Source organism: Mercenaria mercenaria, chromosome 8 (genome assembly GCF_021730395.1).
Source record: "Mercenaria mercenaria strain notata chromosome 8, MADL_Memer_1, whole genome shotgun sequence".
NCBI classification, from domain to species: domain Eukaryota; kingdom Metazoa; phylum Mollusca; class Bivalvia; order Venerida; family Veneridae; genus Mercenaria; species Mercenaria mercenaria.
In genome coordinates, this window is record NC_069368.1 from 23,472,000 (window position 1) to 23,488,089 (window position 16,090).

The 16,090-nt window shown below is 35.7% G+C and overlaps 2 protein-coding genes across 2 annotated transcripts in view; one reads left to right on the forward strand and one right to left on the reverse strand.

The window, feature by feature from the left end:
- Positions 1-10,030, reverse strand: part of LOC123565460 (uncharacterized) — a 57,288-nt gene extending 47,258 nt beyond the window's left edge. Inside the window, exon 1 of the mRNA XM_053549537.1 lies at positions 9,849-10,030. The gene's annotated coding sequence lies outside the window, so the exon portion shown is untranslated. The remainder of the gene's footprint in view (positions 1-9,848) is intronic.
- A 3,665-nt stretch (positions 10,031-13,695) lies between these two features.
- On the forward strand, positions 13,696-14,955 carry LOC128558856 (growth hormone secretagogue receptor type 1-like). Its single transcript, XM_053549072.1, has one exon. The coding sequence runs from the start codon at positions 13,696-13,698 to the stop codon at positions 14,953-14,955; it is 1,260 nt and encodes a 419-aa protein (XP_053405047.1).
- Positions 14,956-16,090: the final 1,135 nt, after the last annotated feature.

Here is a 16,090-nt window from a genome sequence, read left to right on the forward strand (position 1 = left end):
CATGCAAAAACTTAACCAAGGTGTGACGCCGACGCCGACTACAGGGTGAGTAGAATAGCTAGACTATTCTTCGAATAGTCGAGCAAAAAATGCAAAGTATAGTTATGAGACCTTAACAGTGCATGTCACATCATGACTGTGAATAGCGTGTGACGTTTCAATCCGTTTTCAATAGTGGGTACTGAGATACCAGCTTACATACAAAACCTAAACCAAAAATTTCTAAGTAGAAAAAGGGGCATCATTTTGTAAAAAAGCAAATAGAGTTATGGAACTTATACAATGTAAGTCAGTTCATCACAATAATAAGGTGTGTGAAGTTTCAATCCATTCTCATTAGTGGGTACTGAGATATCAGCTTACATACAAAACCTTGACCAAAAATTTCTAAATCGAAAAATGGGCATAATTTTGTAAAAAAGCAACATAAAGTATGGAACCTGTGCAATGTAAGTCAGTTCATCAGAATGAATAAGTGTGTGAAGTTTCAATCCATTCCAACAAGTGGTTACTGAGATACAAGCTTACATACAACAAGAGCTGTCCGTAAGACAGCCAAGCTCGACTATTCGAAATATTGTCACAGAAGCAGGAAATTATTACCCAAAATGTTAAATATCAAAAGAGTTTTAAGTTCGAAAGGGGACATAATTTGACCAAAATACATATCAGAGTTATGGGACTTGATGTTATCAACTAGTTTTATAACCCCGAAGAAACATGTTAAGTTTCAATTCAATATCTGCATTAGTTTTGGGGATAGTAACTTGCATGTTAAACTTTAACCAGAATTTTCTAAGTCCAAAAGGGGGCATAATTTGCTCAAAATACATGTTAAGAGTTATGGAACTTGACCCAGTGAGGTTGGTAATTGACCTTGAAAAAGAATAAATAAGTTTCAAAGCTATATGCCTTTTAGTAATAGCTGTATGTACTTGCACGCAAAACTTTAACCAGAATTTTCTAAGTCCAAAAGGGGGCATAATTTGGCCAAAATGAAGGTCAGAGTTATGGGACTTGGTGCTATCAACTAGTTTTATAACCCCGAAGACACATGTGAAGTTTCAATTCAATATCTGCATTAGTTTTGGAGATAGTAACTTGCATGTAAAACTTTAACCAGAATTTTCTAAGTCCAAAAGGGGGCATAATTTGCTCAAAATACATGTCAGAGTTAAGGGACTTGACCCAGTGAGGTAGGTAATTGATCTAGAAAAAGAAAAAATAAGTTTCAAATCTATATGCCTTTTAGTAATAGCTGTATGTACTTGCACGCAAAACTTTAACCAGAATTTTCTAAGTCCAAAAGGGGCATAATTTGGCCAAAATACATGTCAGAGTTATGGGGCTTGACCCAGTGAGGTAGGTAATTGATCTAGAAAAAGAAAAAATAAGTTTCAAATCTATATGCCTTTTAGTAATAGCTGTATGTACTTGCACGCAAAACTTTAACCAGAATTTTCTAAGTCCAAAAGGGGGCATAATTTGGCCAAAATGAAGGTCAGAGTTATGGGACTTGGTGCTATCAACTAGTTTTATAACCCCGAAGACACATGTGAAGTTTCAATTCAATATCTGCATTAGTTTTGGAGATAGTAACTTGCATGTAAAACTTAAACCAAAATTTTCTAAGTCCAAAAGGGGGCATAATTTGCTCAAAATACATGTCAGAGTTATGGGACTTGACCCAGAGAGGTTGGTAATTGACCTAGAAAAAGAATAAATAAGTTTCAAAGCTATATGCCTTTAAATGATAGCTGTATGTACTTGCATGCAAAAACTTAACCAAGGTGTGACGCCGACGCCGACGCCGACGCCGACGCCGACGCCGACGCCAGGGTGAGTAGAATAGCTAGACTATTCTTCGAATAGTCGAGCTAAAAACTTAACCAAATCGGGATGTGGATGCCTATGCACGGGTGAGTCCAACAGCTCTACCTATTCTTTGAATAGTCGAGCTAAAAAGGTAAAGCCAATATATTTTCTTATCAAAATTTGATTGTGATTGTTTTTTATTGATGAATATTAAATACCTTTCAAGGCCTTATACACCAATGGGTGTGTGATTAAATATCTGTTGCCTGGATTTCAATTTTAGTTGTGTACAAGACTGACATTTACGTAAGCCAGAAAGCCTTATAAGTAGTTTTCACTTAAATATTATCTACTTTCACCGGCTTTTGTGTCAAGATTTATTGCAGCATCCATGACACAGGGGTGTAAAATTCCACTCGCCCGCTCGCATTGGCGAGTTAAAGTCTGAGTAGGACGAGTGGACCTCGCAGTATACTCGACCGATCGGGCGAGTGGTTTTTTACGTCCTTACTTTACCAAAATTCAGAAATTACAACTCCAAAACGTCAACAAACTTTGAGATGGTTCAGTCGCTACCTGGATTGACTGGAATTTACCCGAGAATCGTAAAGATATCAAAACGTCATGCCGGTAATTTTCCATTCCACAAGCACGTGCGACCTATCATATTAAATATCTAATTTACATCGACACGTACACAAAAACCGTGCGTAGTGCATTCATTTTTTATCATTTTCGCTTCAAGTTTTCAACACCTCCTGAGAAATAATACTATTTGAATTCTATAATGATTTTAATAAGATATCGACAGAAATGTAGGCAAAATTCTATAAAACGGTCGAATTTTCATATAATTTGTAAAAATTCAAACAGCGCGATCTTAGTTACTTATTTCTTTCTAAAAGTAAATAAATGATGAATACTCGGGCATAAAATTCAGACTTTTGACCAGAAAGAACAAAAAACAGAATAAAAAAATCTTAAATAATGAAAGAGCGGCAGCAATTACAATACATGGAGTAAAACGATTTTTGGCTAGTGCGGCAGAATAGGTTACGTGACCTCGTGAACGTAATTTTAAAATAAAGCAATTTGATGTCATTGCGGTTTTTAATAAGTTTTAAATGAATCTTTGTACATGTATTTTTGACCAACAATTCAGAAGTTTTTTTTGTCGAACAATAATGTAAATTCCTTGAGGGCAAATAGGTCACAGAGGTAGGATATCCACTATAGTAACTATTGTTTGAGACATTTACCTTTTATACGCTTTTATAGCACATTCGCTTTTGATAACAAATTAAAGAAGAAACTTTTTATTGATTTCTATTTCTCAGCAATTTTAAGAATCGATGCGGTACGATCAGACAATGATGTGTCACATGGCGCGAAAACATGACGTAATGCCATGACAATCTCGAGCAAAAATACCGCTTTGATCTCCACTTAAGATGTCAAGATATTGACACACTTCTTTTAGCTCTTTGAGGGGGTGTAAATTGATCGTGAAAACAAGGTCAATTACTTAGTTTATCAACTGAATAATTACCGATAACTTTAACGTTTTTTTTTCATCTCTTTCAACACGGGTGGATGGACGATGATTATTGTGTCCAAATTTTTTTTAGACACTTTTCAAAATAAATATTTTTCGGGAAATAATGCCATTGTACATAATACTCCTTTCATAAAAGTGACAGTATTAAAAGTGTCAATTATTAGGGCGAGTGGCTGTTCACTAAGGGCGAGTAGATATTACTGGCTACTAGTCCTGCAGGGCGAGTGGTGTGAAAAATTTTTTTACACCCCTGTGACAATTATGGTGTAGCACATTTAAACAAAGAGCTATATAATAAATAGATCGGCAACTTGAAAGGCATATAGAGCAAATCTCGCCAACATCACGTCGGAACTGAACAAGGTCTCGTTTTACTGGTATATGAAACAGACAGCAAAAGGACAAAATTTGTGTCATGAAAAACTTTCTATCACATCATTGGTTTATAATGATAATGGTGTTCTTTAATGTTGTTAGTATTTTCTATATGGGGAAGGAATGACTTTATGATTAGACGTCTGAGAAATCAACAGCTGTCATCTGAAAATTGCACCTGATTCGGTTTATAACATACCGTTCGTTATCGGCAGTGTAACAGATTAATAAGCATCTGTTGCTTTGATCATGAATGATCAAGTCAGCAAACGCTTCAATAAGATAACGCACTGACATAAGATTATTCCTGATTATCTCCTGTTACCATTCTGTGTATTTTATACTTCTTTGACAGTGATTGCACAAATATCTAAGCCAATCAAAAGCCATGTAACAACTTCAATCATGTAAGATGCATTATAATCAGTGTGTTAGAAAGATGTTTGGCCCACTACACTAGTTGTTTACTTTTGATTTCTGACAGTCAGTTGTAAAGAAAAGATCAGAGCTCCAGATATTTTTGTAATTACGAATTTGTAAGAGGTGGGATACGAATTTATTTTAAAATGTGGCCGTATTAATACGAATTTATTTTAAAATGTTGTCGTATCAGTACGACATGTAAACAGTATTATGAATTTCAAAGGAAGATCGAGCCGAACTGCATGTCTGCACCAAGTTGTGCTAATCAATGCTATCCGGACTGTTGACAATTTCCATGGTGTCAAAATGAGTGTGGAATACACGAAACACACACAGATGGCATAATTGCAAATAAAATATATGGTTTTAATTTTAAAATTATGCAATTTAAACAGAATCATATACTCAGTCAGGTGCAGCAAATTCAATTGTCTGTATTGCCCAAGTTGTCCCAAAGCTTGTACGAACAAGTGAAATTTGACCAGAATTTACTATATAACTATCATATCGACAAGTACAATACAGCAATTGACAAAAAGCGACAATTAAGCAAGTTAAAATCAGATTTCGCCTCCCCTGCCAGTATTTATTTTTATAGGAAAATCTTTAAAACTTATGTATTGTCCATACATTTATGGAATGTAGGGTTGGATATTGTTAAGGACGAAGCCATCCGATATCAATGCCGATACCAACGATCAGGGTTCTCGGAAACACCGAAATCGGCGTCACTGTACACATAATTGGTCCCATAATACGCATGTTTATTGCAGCTTGGGAGTCCCCGGACGCTCGTTACTGCAGTGACACGCAATGAAAATTAATTGATTACATAAACCTGCAAATACACAAGGTTTGACTCGAGAGCAAAATATGTGGGCGGAGTTACTCGCTTGTTACTAATAGCCGCGTATAGTCAATCAGGGGTTGTTCAGGGGTTATTTTGTCCTACATTAATTTTTGACTACATTTTACCTATTTTACCTTTCCCTTTTCATCTCACCTTAACAATATTTGGGTGAAGAATTGTGATTACAAAATGTCTGTTGCTCACTATGCAATTTAAATCTAGGACTACACTGACTGTAGTAATGTTTTTAAAGCTCAGTACTGACTACAGGTAGACTTGTTAATTTAAACACTTATTAGCTTTCAAATTACCCCTTTAACAAGTCAGACTCATTGTCACTCATGATAACTTCAACCAGGTTGACTAGTATTAGTAGTAAGGTTTCTAAAGTGCAACACGGGGCCTCCGTGGCCGAGTGGTTAGAGTCGTTGACTTCAAACCATTTGCCCCTCATCGATGTGGGTTCGAAACCTCATTTGGGGCGTAGAATTCTTCACGTGAGGAAGCCATCCAGCTGGCTTACGGAAGGTCGGTGGTTCTACCCAGGTGCCCGCTCGTGATGAAATAGTGCACGGAGGGGCACCTGGGGTCTTCCTCCACCATTAAAGCTGGAAAGTCGCCATATGACCTAAAATTGTGTCGGTGCGACGTTAAACCCAACAAAATAAATAAATAAATAAAGTGCAACACTTTTTTCAACACATTCTAAATTGAACAATAACCTTCAAAACACTTGAAACAATCACTAATAACATATTTCTAATGGTTCATAAAACCTATTACTTGTTTACGTAGGTAACAGCTTAGTTTCGTACTTTTTATTAAAATCATTTTTTCATTTGTTTTGATAGAATATGACAATTTACAGAGCAAAACAGTGTCGTATACTTTGCAATTAAGTATTGGTTTATATAGTTTAAAAACGATGGGAAAAGAAGTTTTTCATATAATACTTAGCATACGAAACCATTCAGCAGTTTAGCTCTCCATGTTAATTCAAGGGAGGTTACTTGGAGCGGTGTCACAGTAAACAATGGTCGGTCGCATTATTACGATATTTGCTTATGTTTCTGCTTTATTTTGCCGCGGATTTAGTGAGAATTTTGTTTTTACTTTATGGAAATATCAAAATCGGAACCAGTTCTTTAGGAAATGGTATATACCAGTACTTTTTGAAGTGATTATTCGGTACTGTACCAATACCGGGAACGGGCGGTGTCCAACCCTAACAGAATGTCTGTAAAAACTACGAAATCCACGACCAGATATTCACAATTAAACGTAATAATGGCAACTTTATGACAATTAATCATAACTTTTACCGGCAATTACATTATATGCACTGGTAATACAGCACATAACCGCCTCGACAGCCTAGTGGTAGAGCATCCGCTTCGAGTGTGGGAGGTCATGGGTTTGATCCCGGCCGCGTCATACCAATGACATGAAAAATGGTACCAGTAGCTCCCTTGCTTGGCACCCAGCATCAAAAAGGGAAACTGGCCTCTTCTCTCATACCACAGGAGTCTGAAATCCTATCAATAAGAACATAGAAGTCTATCTTTCAGGGCTCAAGATAGTTTTTCATGAAATTAGTTTTTCACTTCATGATTTTTTTCGCAATTAGTTTTTTCACTACCAAATTTTAAATTCAATTAGTTTTTTTTTTATTTGTAATGAGTTTTTTTTTGTAAAAAGTTTAATCTTTTAGTTTTTTGTTGGAGGGAGCGTGTTTATCATTCATTTATCAACACTCGTTTTACCAATAGGCCATTTTCCATGACTGAAGAAATTTTTATGTTTCATATACTAAAGGAAGTGGCTATTCTTAGTCCCGTAGGAATAGCCTTGCAGGCTATTCTTACGGCTCTCATCGTAAGAATAGTGAAAAGTCCGCAGGTGTCTACTCCTACAGCTCTACCGTACGATTACTGAAAAGCCCGCAGGTGGTTATTCCTTTGGCAGTTTTGTGTATTTCATATTAAAATATCTGTTTTAAAATGAATAAACGTTTTAAATGACATATAATTTTAATAGTGGCATAGTGATGTTCAAAACTTTATAGAAAAACAATGTAAGTTAAGCCTTCATAATTAATCCATCTTATTTTGAAATAATAATTAAAAACAGTTAATAAATTGCTTGTTTTATAACCTTTCCATTGATAAAAAAATATTGATATAATTTGTATTTTAAGAATGTTAAGGACATTAGAAAAACATCACTGTTTACTAAAAACGTACGTTAAATGGCTTAATTATGCCCATCCGATCAGTGGACTTTTCACTATTCTTACGGGAGAGCCGTAAGAATAGCCTCCGAGGCTATTCCTACGGAACCGTAAGAATAGCCACTTCCTTTACTAAATGATTTAGTCCAGTAGATTTCGCTGGCTTTTTCCGATCAGAATCAATGACATTTGTTACGAACTCCGACACATTTCCATGTCCCATTTCTTTGTAAGATTTTTCCGTTTTTGTCACAAAATTAATATAATCATATAAAAGGAAATGCGCTGTCAGTTTGTAGTTTTGCTCATCCTCGCTTTCTTACTGCCGACACCATATTCGCAATTTCTTAGAAGGGGAGAGCATTCTAGCATATTCATAACGGCATGGTACGGATTTTATCGCTGACTTGCATTAGCGGTGTTATCATAAATTAACACCCTGACCAAAGAGCTATAAAAATAAATAGATCGGCAACTTGAAAGGCATATAGAGCAAATCTCGCCAACATCCCGTGACAACTGAATGAGATCTCGTTTACCGGAAGTGACACGTTCTCCACTCGCCATTTTGTATGCGAAAGCAATTATTCATCATTAAATTAATTATCACCGTATGACCACGCTTCTTTTGATGGTAAGAAACGTGTACTTTGTGTCTTTTAAAGACTATTTCAAATTAAACTTATGTTGTTTTAGAAGCTAACATGTGTTTTAAATGTAGTTTTAAAGGTACAAATTGTAACTCCATGCTCGCCAACGTTTGTTTTTACTAAGATAAGGCCGATTCACGTTCTGACACGAGATCACGCAAGATTACCGCCAGTTGCCATTCTGTGTATTTTATACTTCTTTGCCCTGACAAAATATATCAATGTCAACATAATGATCGGAAGATGGTTTCTTGGCCTTTTCTGCGATTTCAAGGGTTTTTCAACTTTTTGAAACAACTGAAATTAAATAACCTCATGACCCGGAGTCTATATATCGTACCATGTCATGCACTGTAATTCAACCTACCTATATAAAAGGTGAAAAGTCCACAAATCTCCCATTTAAGAAATGACAGATTTTTTAAGTAACAGGAGAAAATCTAGCTGTCATTTCTTAAACGGGAGATTTGTGGACTTTTCACCTTTTATATAGGTAGGTTGAATTACAGTGCATGACATGGTACGATATATGTCGGCGCGCGCGCGCGCTCTGCGGTGCAGGAGCGTAGCCCAAAAAATCGGGTGCCTATGTACGTCGATTACTGGACTGGGCCTCTATAGACTCCGGGTCACGAGGTTTGGTTAACTGAACCCTAGCCACTTCCAATCTAGTCGAACTAATCAGACGTATACAGTTTTTTTATATTGTGACGGTCAAACTGTAGCGGTGGCTGCAAAAGTCAGAATTTAAAAAGCAGCCACTCAGCGACAGTTTGACCATCACAATATAAAAAAAACTGTATAAGTTTGATTAGTTCGACTAGATTGGAAGTGGCTAGGGTTCAGTTAACCAAACCTCGTGACCCGGAGTCTATAGAGGCCCAGTCCAGTAATCGACGTACATAGGCACCCGCTCAGCGCGCGCTCTGCAGTGCAGGAGCGTAGCCCAAAAAATCGGGTGCCCATGTACGTCGATTACTAGTCCTATCAATAAGACCTGACATAACATATTTTAACATTTTGACGTCTATCGGTTATGTCAGGTCTTATCGGATCGCCATGTATAACATGTAGTGAGAAGCGAACACACTTCATGTCGCCTCTAATCTTCAAATTATGAACAACATAGCCCAATCCGAAGTGAAAGAACACTACTTACACCGAAAATAATCCTTTTTTCAACTGCACATGTGAATAATTATAAAATAAAAGTTACTTTTCATATATAAATATCGAGTTGTTTCTTTCCACTGTATGTATTGCCGTGTATCTGTATTATGGTGTGCAACATTGCCGGTCTATTCCGAATGTTGTGTAAACACAGTTTATTTTGAGAATCAATTTTAGACGAAATATTTTCCCTCTGGATCAATTGGCAAATAGTTCACGTGGAAAATTGTTTTCGTCTAAGTCGATTCTAAATATATTATAACCTGCTGAATATGCTTGAAAAATGGCGGAATGTGTATTGAAAACTGTACACAACTGACATATATTGGATATGAGGGCTTTTAAAGGTAAATTTAAACGATATATTACTAGAATATGATAAATAACGGTAGGCTGGACTGTCTAAACCTGCGTATATCGTATATTTTTCGTGTGAGAAAATGCTACATTCTACTGATTAGGGCCCTTTTAGACGTTACAATGCAGATTGAAAATAAAATGTAAAATAATGAATGTTGAAGGTAAAATGAGCATGTACACGTCTAATATTTTGGACTAGTCGATTACTGGACTGGGCCTCTATAGACTCCGGGTCACTAGGTTTGGTTAACTGAACCCTAGCCACTTCCAATCTAGTCGAACTAATCCCACGTATACAGTTTTTTTTATATTGTGACGGTCAAACTGTAGCGGTGGCTGCAAAAGTCAGAAATTAAAAAGCAGCCACTCAGCGACAGTAAGCTTGTCTACTTCCCATCCGAAACCTATTGCACTTACCTCTCGTTCAAAGTATTCTATCAAATACAAGTATGTCAGTAAACGATGAACTGTTCAAAGTTTAGATTAAACTGTATCACTTTGTAATTTCGACGACGACACAATGTTACCCTCTGTTAAGCATGAAATATCTTAACAGCGAAATTTGATCTACTTTTTCCTGGCGGTAATGTTGTTCCTAATCCCCGTACCGTACACGTATCGTACAGGAAACGACAGTTTATTTTTAGCAATATATAGGCATAGGAAATAGAGATCAATAATATGAAATAAGGCAAAGCCTCAAAGCGAGCTCAAAGAAATCGGATTTAGCTAAAAATATTATGCATCATTTATTTGTCACAAAGAAACTATTTACTAGTCACAAGAATTCAGGAGAACCTATTCGCTTGAAAGAAGTCTACATTTAGTGTCACCATGCCTATAACAGTGAATATCATACGTTGCAAAATTTATGGGAGCCGGTGTCACGGTGACGTCATTACCGCGTTCCCGTTTCTTTCTGCTTATTAATGACATTTTTTCCATTTTCTGGCCGATGCTTGATCTTTTAAATGCAAATAATATTTTTTTCAAACAACTGGAAATCATTCTTTCATTCTTGTTGAGTGATGAATATTTTTTAACAATTGAATGAAGTTCTGTATTCACTCCGGAAAGAAGTACTTCCTGTGAGCACCTATCAGCTAGGGTGCGCTTTTTAAAAACTTCCGACGAAACTTTTCAAATCCATCACCAAGTGTGAAAGTATACTTGCATTACCGTAAAGCTCGATTCTCGAGCAGGCCCTTCGGGCCTGCTCTTCGAGCTCGCTATAATTGCACCTTACTTATCCTACCAAGTGTTCTGTATTACAAAAGTTATTCTATTGCGACATTTTGATACAAGCAAAACTGTATTATCTGCACTATAAAATACTTACAAGTATTTCATTTTATTATCGGCTTGATAAAAGTTATTTTTTCACCATAAGTAAGTTGACAAAATCATAGGAACCAGGTTTTGAGGGGTAAATCAAATACATACAGATAAATCCTAAATGTTTTTGTTGTGCAAAAAAAGTATCATATTGTGTCTTAAACCGCTTTCATTTTCCACTCATTTGTGTAATTGCAAGGGAAGTAAACTAATAGATATCTCTGCTTATAAGTACTAGCCCAAGGCAAGAGTTATCATTCTTTGCGGATCACAACTTTAAATTAAATATTTAAACTTCTGTAATTGATATAAACAAAACTATCATAAATTTCACATTTGTGAAATCATTTTTGGTTATTTCAAGGACTTGGAAATCAATTTCTAGACTTTATTAAATGTGTTTCTATCATTGAAAATTTTAGGGTCTATCTCTACAATATATTTCGCGGTTATTCTTTGACAGTGCTTTAGGGTATAGCGGATTTTAGGGTATAGAGGATAGATTGATAACTTTTATATTTAGACTTGAATTATTGTATAAATTTTCATATCATTCTTTTACTGGCATGCGAACAGACATTCTGGCATACATTTTAAATATTTGCTTGTTGTGTTATTTTTCATATGTCATCAAATGTAAAATAAAGCTATCACTTATAGACTAAATCAATGTATATGTATTCAGGGTATTTCAAACTTTTCTCTACAAGTTCTATTTTGAAAGTGACTACAGAAAACATGAATTCTTGCTTTGTCTTTTCGATATTCCGCCCGAGAAAACACATTTCATACATGTGAATAACATTAATATTACGGCGATAATTGTTCAAAAGCATTTTACCATGCTGCACAATTTTTGACTTAATTCTTTACATTGTCTTTCCTTGATTGCGAAAAATATTCGGACGATAATTGTTGAATATATCTAATGACATGTATAATCTTAAAACTTGCGAAAACAGTCACTTTCATGTACACATCACAAGATACCGCCTGTCAACGGATTTAAAGGCGGAGCTACGATGAAATTTACGTCACACGTTCCACACATAGGAAGCTGTCATTGGTTTATCGGTTATCTTAACTGGCATCGCTTTACCTAAACTATCGGGTAAGCACGTGGAAGCTTTTCGAATACACTATCGGATTAATCGGGGTGTTTATTGGGATGATTTTATGACATGTCGCTTCGGCAATTAAGGGATGACGGGGGAAATAAGGGATGTCGAATATACAACTTAAAGTCTGAAGGCATGTCGCACGCGACAGGCGATAATAGCCTGGCGAGAACCCTGGATCATCTATAGTAAAGAAATCTTGGAAAGTTTGTTAAGTTGTGGATTTCAAACTAATAATGGAAAAAATGACCAAAACTATCCTGTACACCCTAAATCAGCTCATATGTAAACAATGGCTTGGAGAGAAAAACACATGAATTTCTATGAAAAGCTGAATGTTTTAAGAAGAAAATATGTTTTCTGCCTGATATACTGAAAAAAAACTACTATTTTCATTTCTTTGAATTGGAATGCAGAAAAAATTAGCTATCCGCTATACCCTAGATCTATAGCGTTAATATGGTAGAACATAATTAATTAAATTGTATAGATATATTAAGCTTATTACAACAGAAAACTTTCATATCGAAGTGAGAATTATATAGATCCAAAGAAGTAAAATACATTTAGATATCTATAGCTCTTTGATAGATCTAAATTGTTTAGATTATGTAGTTGCAAGATATAGCCTTCAGATATGCAGACAATTAAGCAAATGCATGAATACCTATTTTGTTTAACACGAGTTGTTTTAGCTACGTTGGTAGAAAACTACATTATCGATCAGCTAGAAAGTAATTATATTTCCTCAGTAGCAATTCTACAAGTTCCGTTCCGTGCTTATATGAAAAGGAGTAATTTTTAAGCTATAATGCGTTTATAAAAGCCTGTTAATAATAATTCAGGCGTAAAAGCCTTTCCGGATAGGATGGCGAGTATGGGTTTATTACTAAGCTGCAAGTAAGGGAAGAACTGTGAATACATCGCATTCCTTTAGAACACTTTTTATACACTTACATATTTTCTAACACAACACTCGATATTTTAACATACAGGCATACAGACACAAATAGGAAAATGGCGCGAAGAAAAGGTAGATTCAAAGAGTACTCAGTTTGTTTGTTTGTTTTTTTTTTTTTCTTCTTTTTTTTTTTTGCTCTGTAGAGTTATTTTCCTTATTTTCTTTGTTATTTGAGGCTACAAAATTTACTTTCTCGTTAAGAATTCATTTATATCGATATAATTTTATGTTATGCTGAGTAGCATCCACAAAACAACTTATCTCTTTGTAAAAAATAGAAAGAAGTAGGGAATATTTTAAGGAAACCGAAGCGATTGACTGTTTATTTCTATTTGTAATTCAGTTGTGATTATAGAAAATGTCTAATCATAAAATGTCAAAAACACCAACATCCGCTTTATCATCAGGACTTATTGTTTGTCTTCCGGTGACACAATTAAAATAACTGTTGTTTTTTAATTCCAAATGTCCAACGTTCATTATATATGTCACGCAAAACGGTAGACATTATTTGTTTGTCGCAAACTTTGAATACATTTTTCGCTGGAGCCCTTATCTTATCAGGTACTTTATTCTCAATCGATAACTAGGTAATATGCAGTGATGTATAAGTTTAAATTGAATACTTAGTCAAAAAGCTGTGTATACAGTATAATATGTATTTTGCAAAACACTGAGTGCGAACTATTTTCCAGATATTCCGTAGTGTAGGACAAGAACTTTAATATAATATTTAGTTTGTGTGTGTCTTGTTTGGGAAACTGTTAAAATTCAGGTACAAAGAACAACTTACATTCAGAAGAGTTACTGGCATCTGTAGGCTTTTTCGCTGTTATGGTAGAAAAAGAAAATGGATTCTCCAGATAAAAATACGAAGCTTCTTGAAGACCTTAATGATCAGAAGATATGGGAATACGCTCCGGCTATTGCATACTCCGCATCTGTGATGATACTAGGAATCTTTGGAAATATCTTCTCCATTGTATACTACGGATTTAAATCCCCTAAAACTACTACCAATAACTTGATAACGGCTTTGGCCATAACTGATTCTGTTACGTGTATCGTTTTCTGTGATGAAATAATTGAATTGTGTTTTACAATCACCTTTAAGAATGTCATCGGATGTAAGTTGATGTATTTTACAAATCACTCATTGGTGGTAGGGTCTTCATTCATTTTGGCTTTGATATGTGTAGACCGATTCCGAAAGATCTGCCGTCGGCAATCGTGGCAGTTGACTGTAACAACAGCAAGAATATGCATTGGAGTATTGTCATTTCTGGCGTTTCTCCTGTCGATTAGGGATTTTGTTATTTTAGACGTTGTGCAGGTAAACCTTACTCTTCCTATGCTGAACAGATCGATAACTGGTTACTACTGCACACACACAAGGGAAAGGGATAGGAAAACGATCGTAACTGCATTTCAGTTGCTCGATTTATCAACATTCATTATTGTACTTTCAACAGTGACTGTCTTGTACTCATTTGTGGCCAGAGAGCTTTGGATTCAAAGGAAACGGAAAGAAAGTCACATGCTCTCGGTACAAGTCAAGTCAAGCGTTCCTGAATCTGAATCAGCTGATGTAAAATGTTTTCCTAATGTATTAATAGACAAAACCATTTCCTCTGCTCAAGATAAAATTGCTGACTCAAATTATTCACATTCAGACACGAACGCTGACATTAAGATACCACAATTAGTTTCCAGCACATTATCAGAAAGGAAAGAGATATACAACATTGCAATATTTGAAACCTATAACAAATCATGCGAGGCCACAAATAGAACAGAAAATATCAAAGAGCACAAGGAACGTAATTCAAAAAGAAAACATGCTTATGCAATCGAAAGAAAGATAGCAGTTATGATGATTGTTATTACAGCGGCAAGTTTTTTAAGTTTTGTACCTTACTTTATTGTGAGCCTTGGATTGAAACGAAAATCAAACACACCCGAGCAAGAATTCAGTGTCGGTGTACAGATTGCATTACGGTCGTTCATGCTTAACAATGCTGTAAATCCTTACATCATGGGGTTATTCAACACACAGTTTAGGTGCTTTGTAAAAGATAGCCTTAGTAAATGTCAGTGTTTAAGGAAGTAGTTTACTGTCCGGCTAAATTGTTTTCTGCAAAGTTTTACTCGATTAATCTCTAAATGGTTCATGCTGTACAAATAGATCTACTCTTTGCTACATGTAGGGAAAACTGCTCACATTTATGAAATGAACACATTTGTGAATATCGTATGCGTCGTTTCCCTTGTCGCATGATAATGAAATGAAATAAACAGAAATACTGGCTTAAATTATTGCACGGCATGCATTTATTCTCTTATATGGTTCTATGGAAGAAAACACAACTTCAAACATGATCAGTTTGAAGTAGATCTAACAAGTGAGCTTGCTTATAGTGACAGCCGGAAAAAAAACTTAAAACACGCGGTCATTAGCGTGTAGAAGTCATGTGAATGAGCAATGATTTAGGACTATATAGGCCTACAGAGACGTACCCTAAATCCACTTTACACAAGGGAAACTACCTGTTTATAGAGTGAAATAGTTCAGTGTAATCTATCTGTGTTGCCTTAACAGAATAACGTAGACACGCATCCATCAGTCCTGAAATTGTTTTCTTTGAACTTCTCATACTGATAGATAATTTCCATATTTTGATGCAAAGATACAGATCTAGACCCAATAGATTGTTTTCATTTCAGCGGTAGCTTTCTCAGTATCATTTTCCCTGTGAAACTTTGTCTGTTTCTTGATAAATTTAAGTAATAAAATATGTCACACTTTTCTCAGGGCATTTCTTTGACTGACCACGACGCTCCTGCTCTCCAGCCTATCAAAATCCACAGGTGTGACAGTCGAATGTATCATTGATCATAGATCAAGGTTCTGTTTGGCCCTTTTGTAATATACATACAACTATTTTGTTGCTATATCTGCAATAATTAGCTATGATTTTAGACCAAAAAGACTGAAAACTCGTTTAAAACGGTGAACTGTTTATTGATGGAACGCCATCATTACGCTATTTCTGATTCATATTTGACGTCACAACTGAAGCAAGTCGTCCAACCATTGAATATTTTTCGTATCCAATGGGAGTTGAATACAGGGGGTTTTTTTTGGGGGGGGGGGGTTTAACGTCGCACCGACACATGATAGGTCATATGGCGACTTTCCAGCTTTAATGGTGGAGGAAGACCCCAGGTGCCCCTCCGTGTATTAT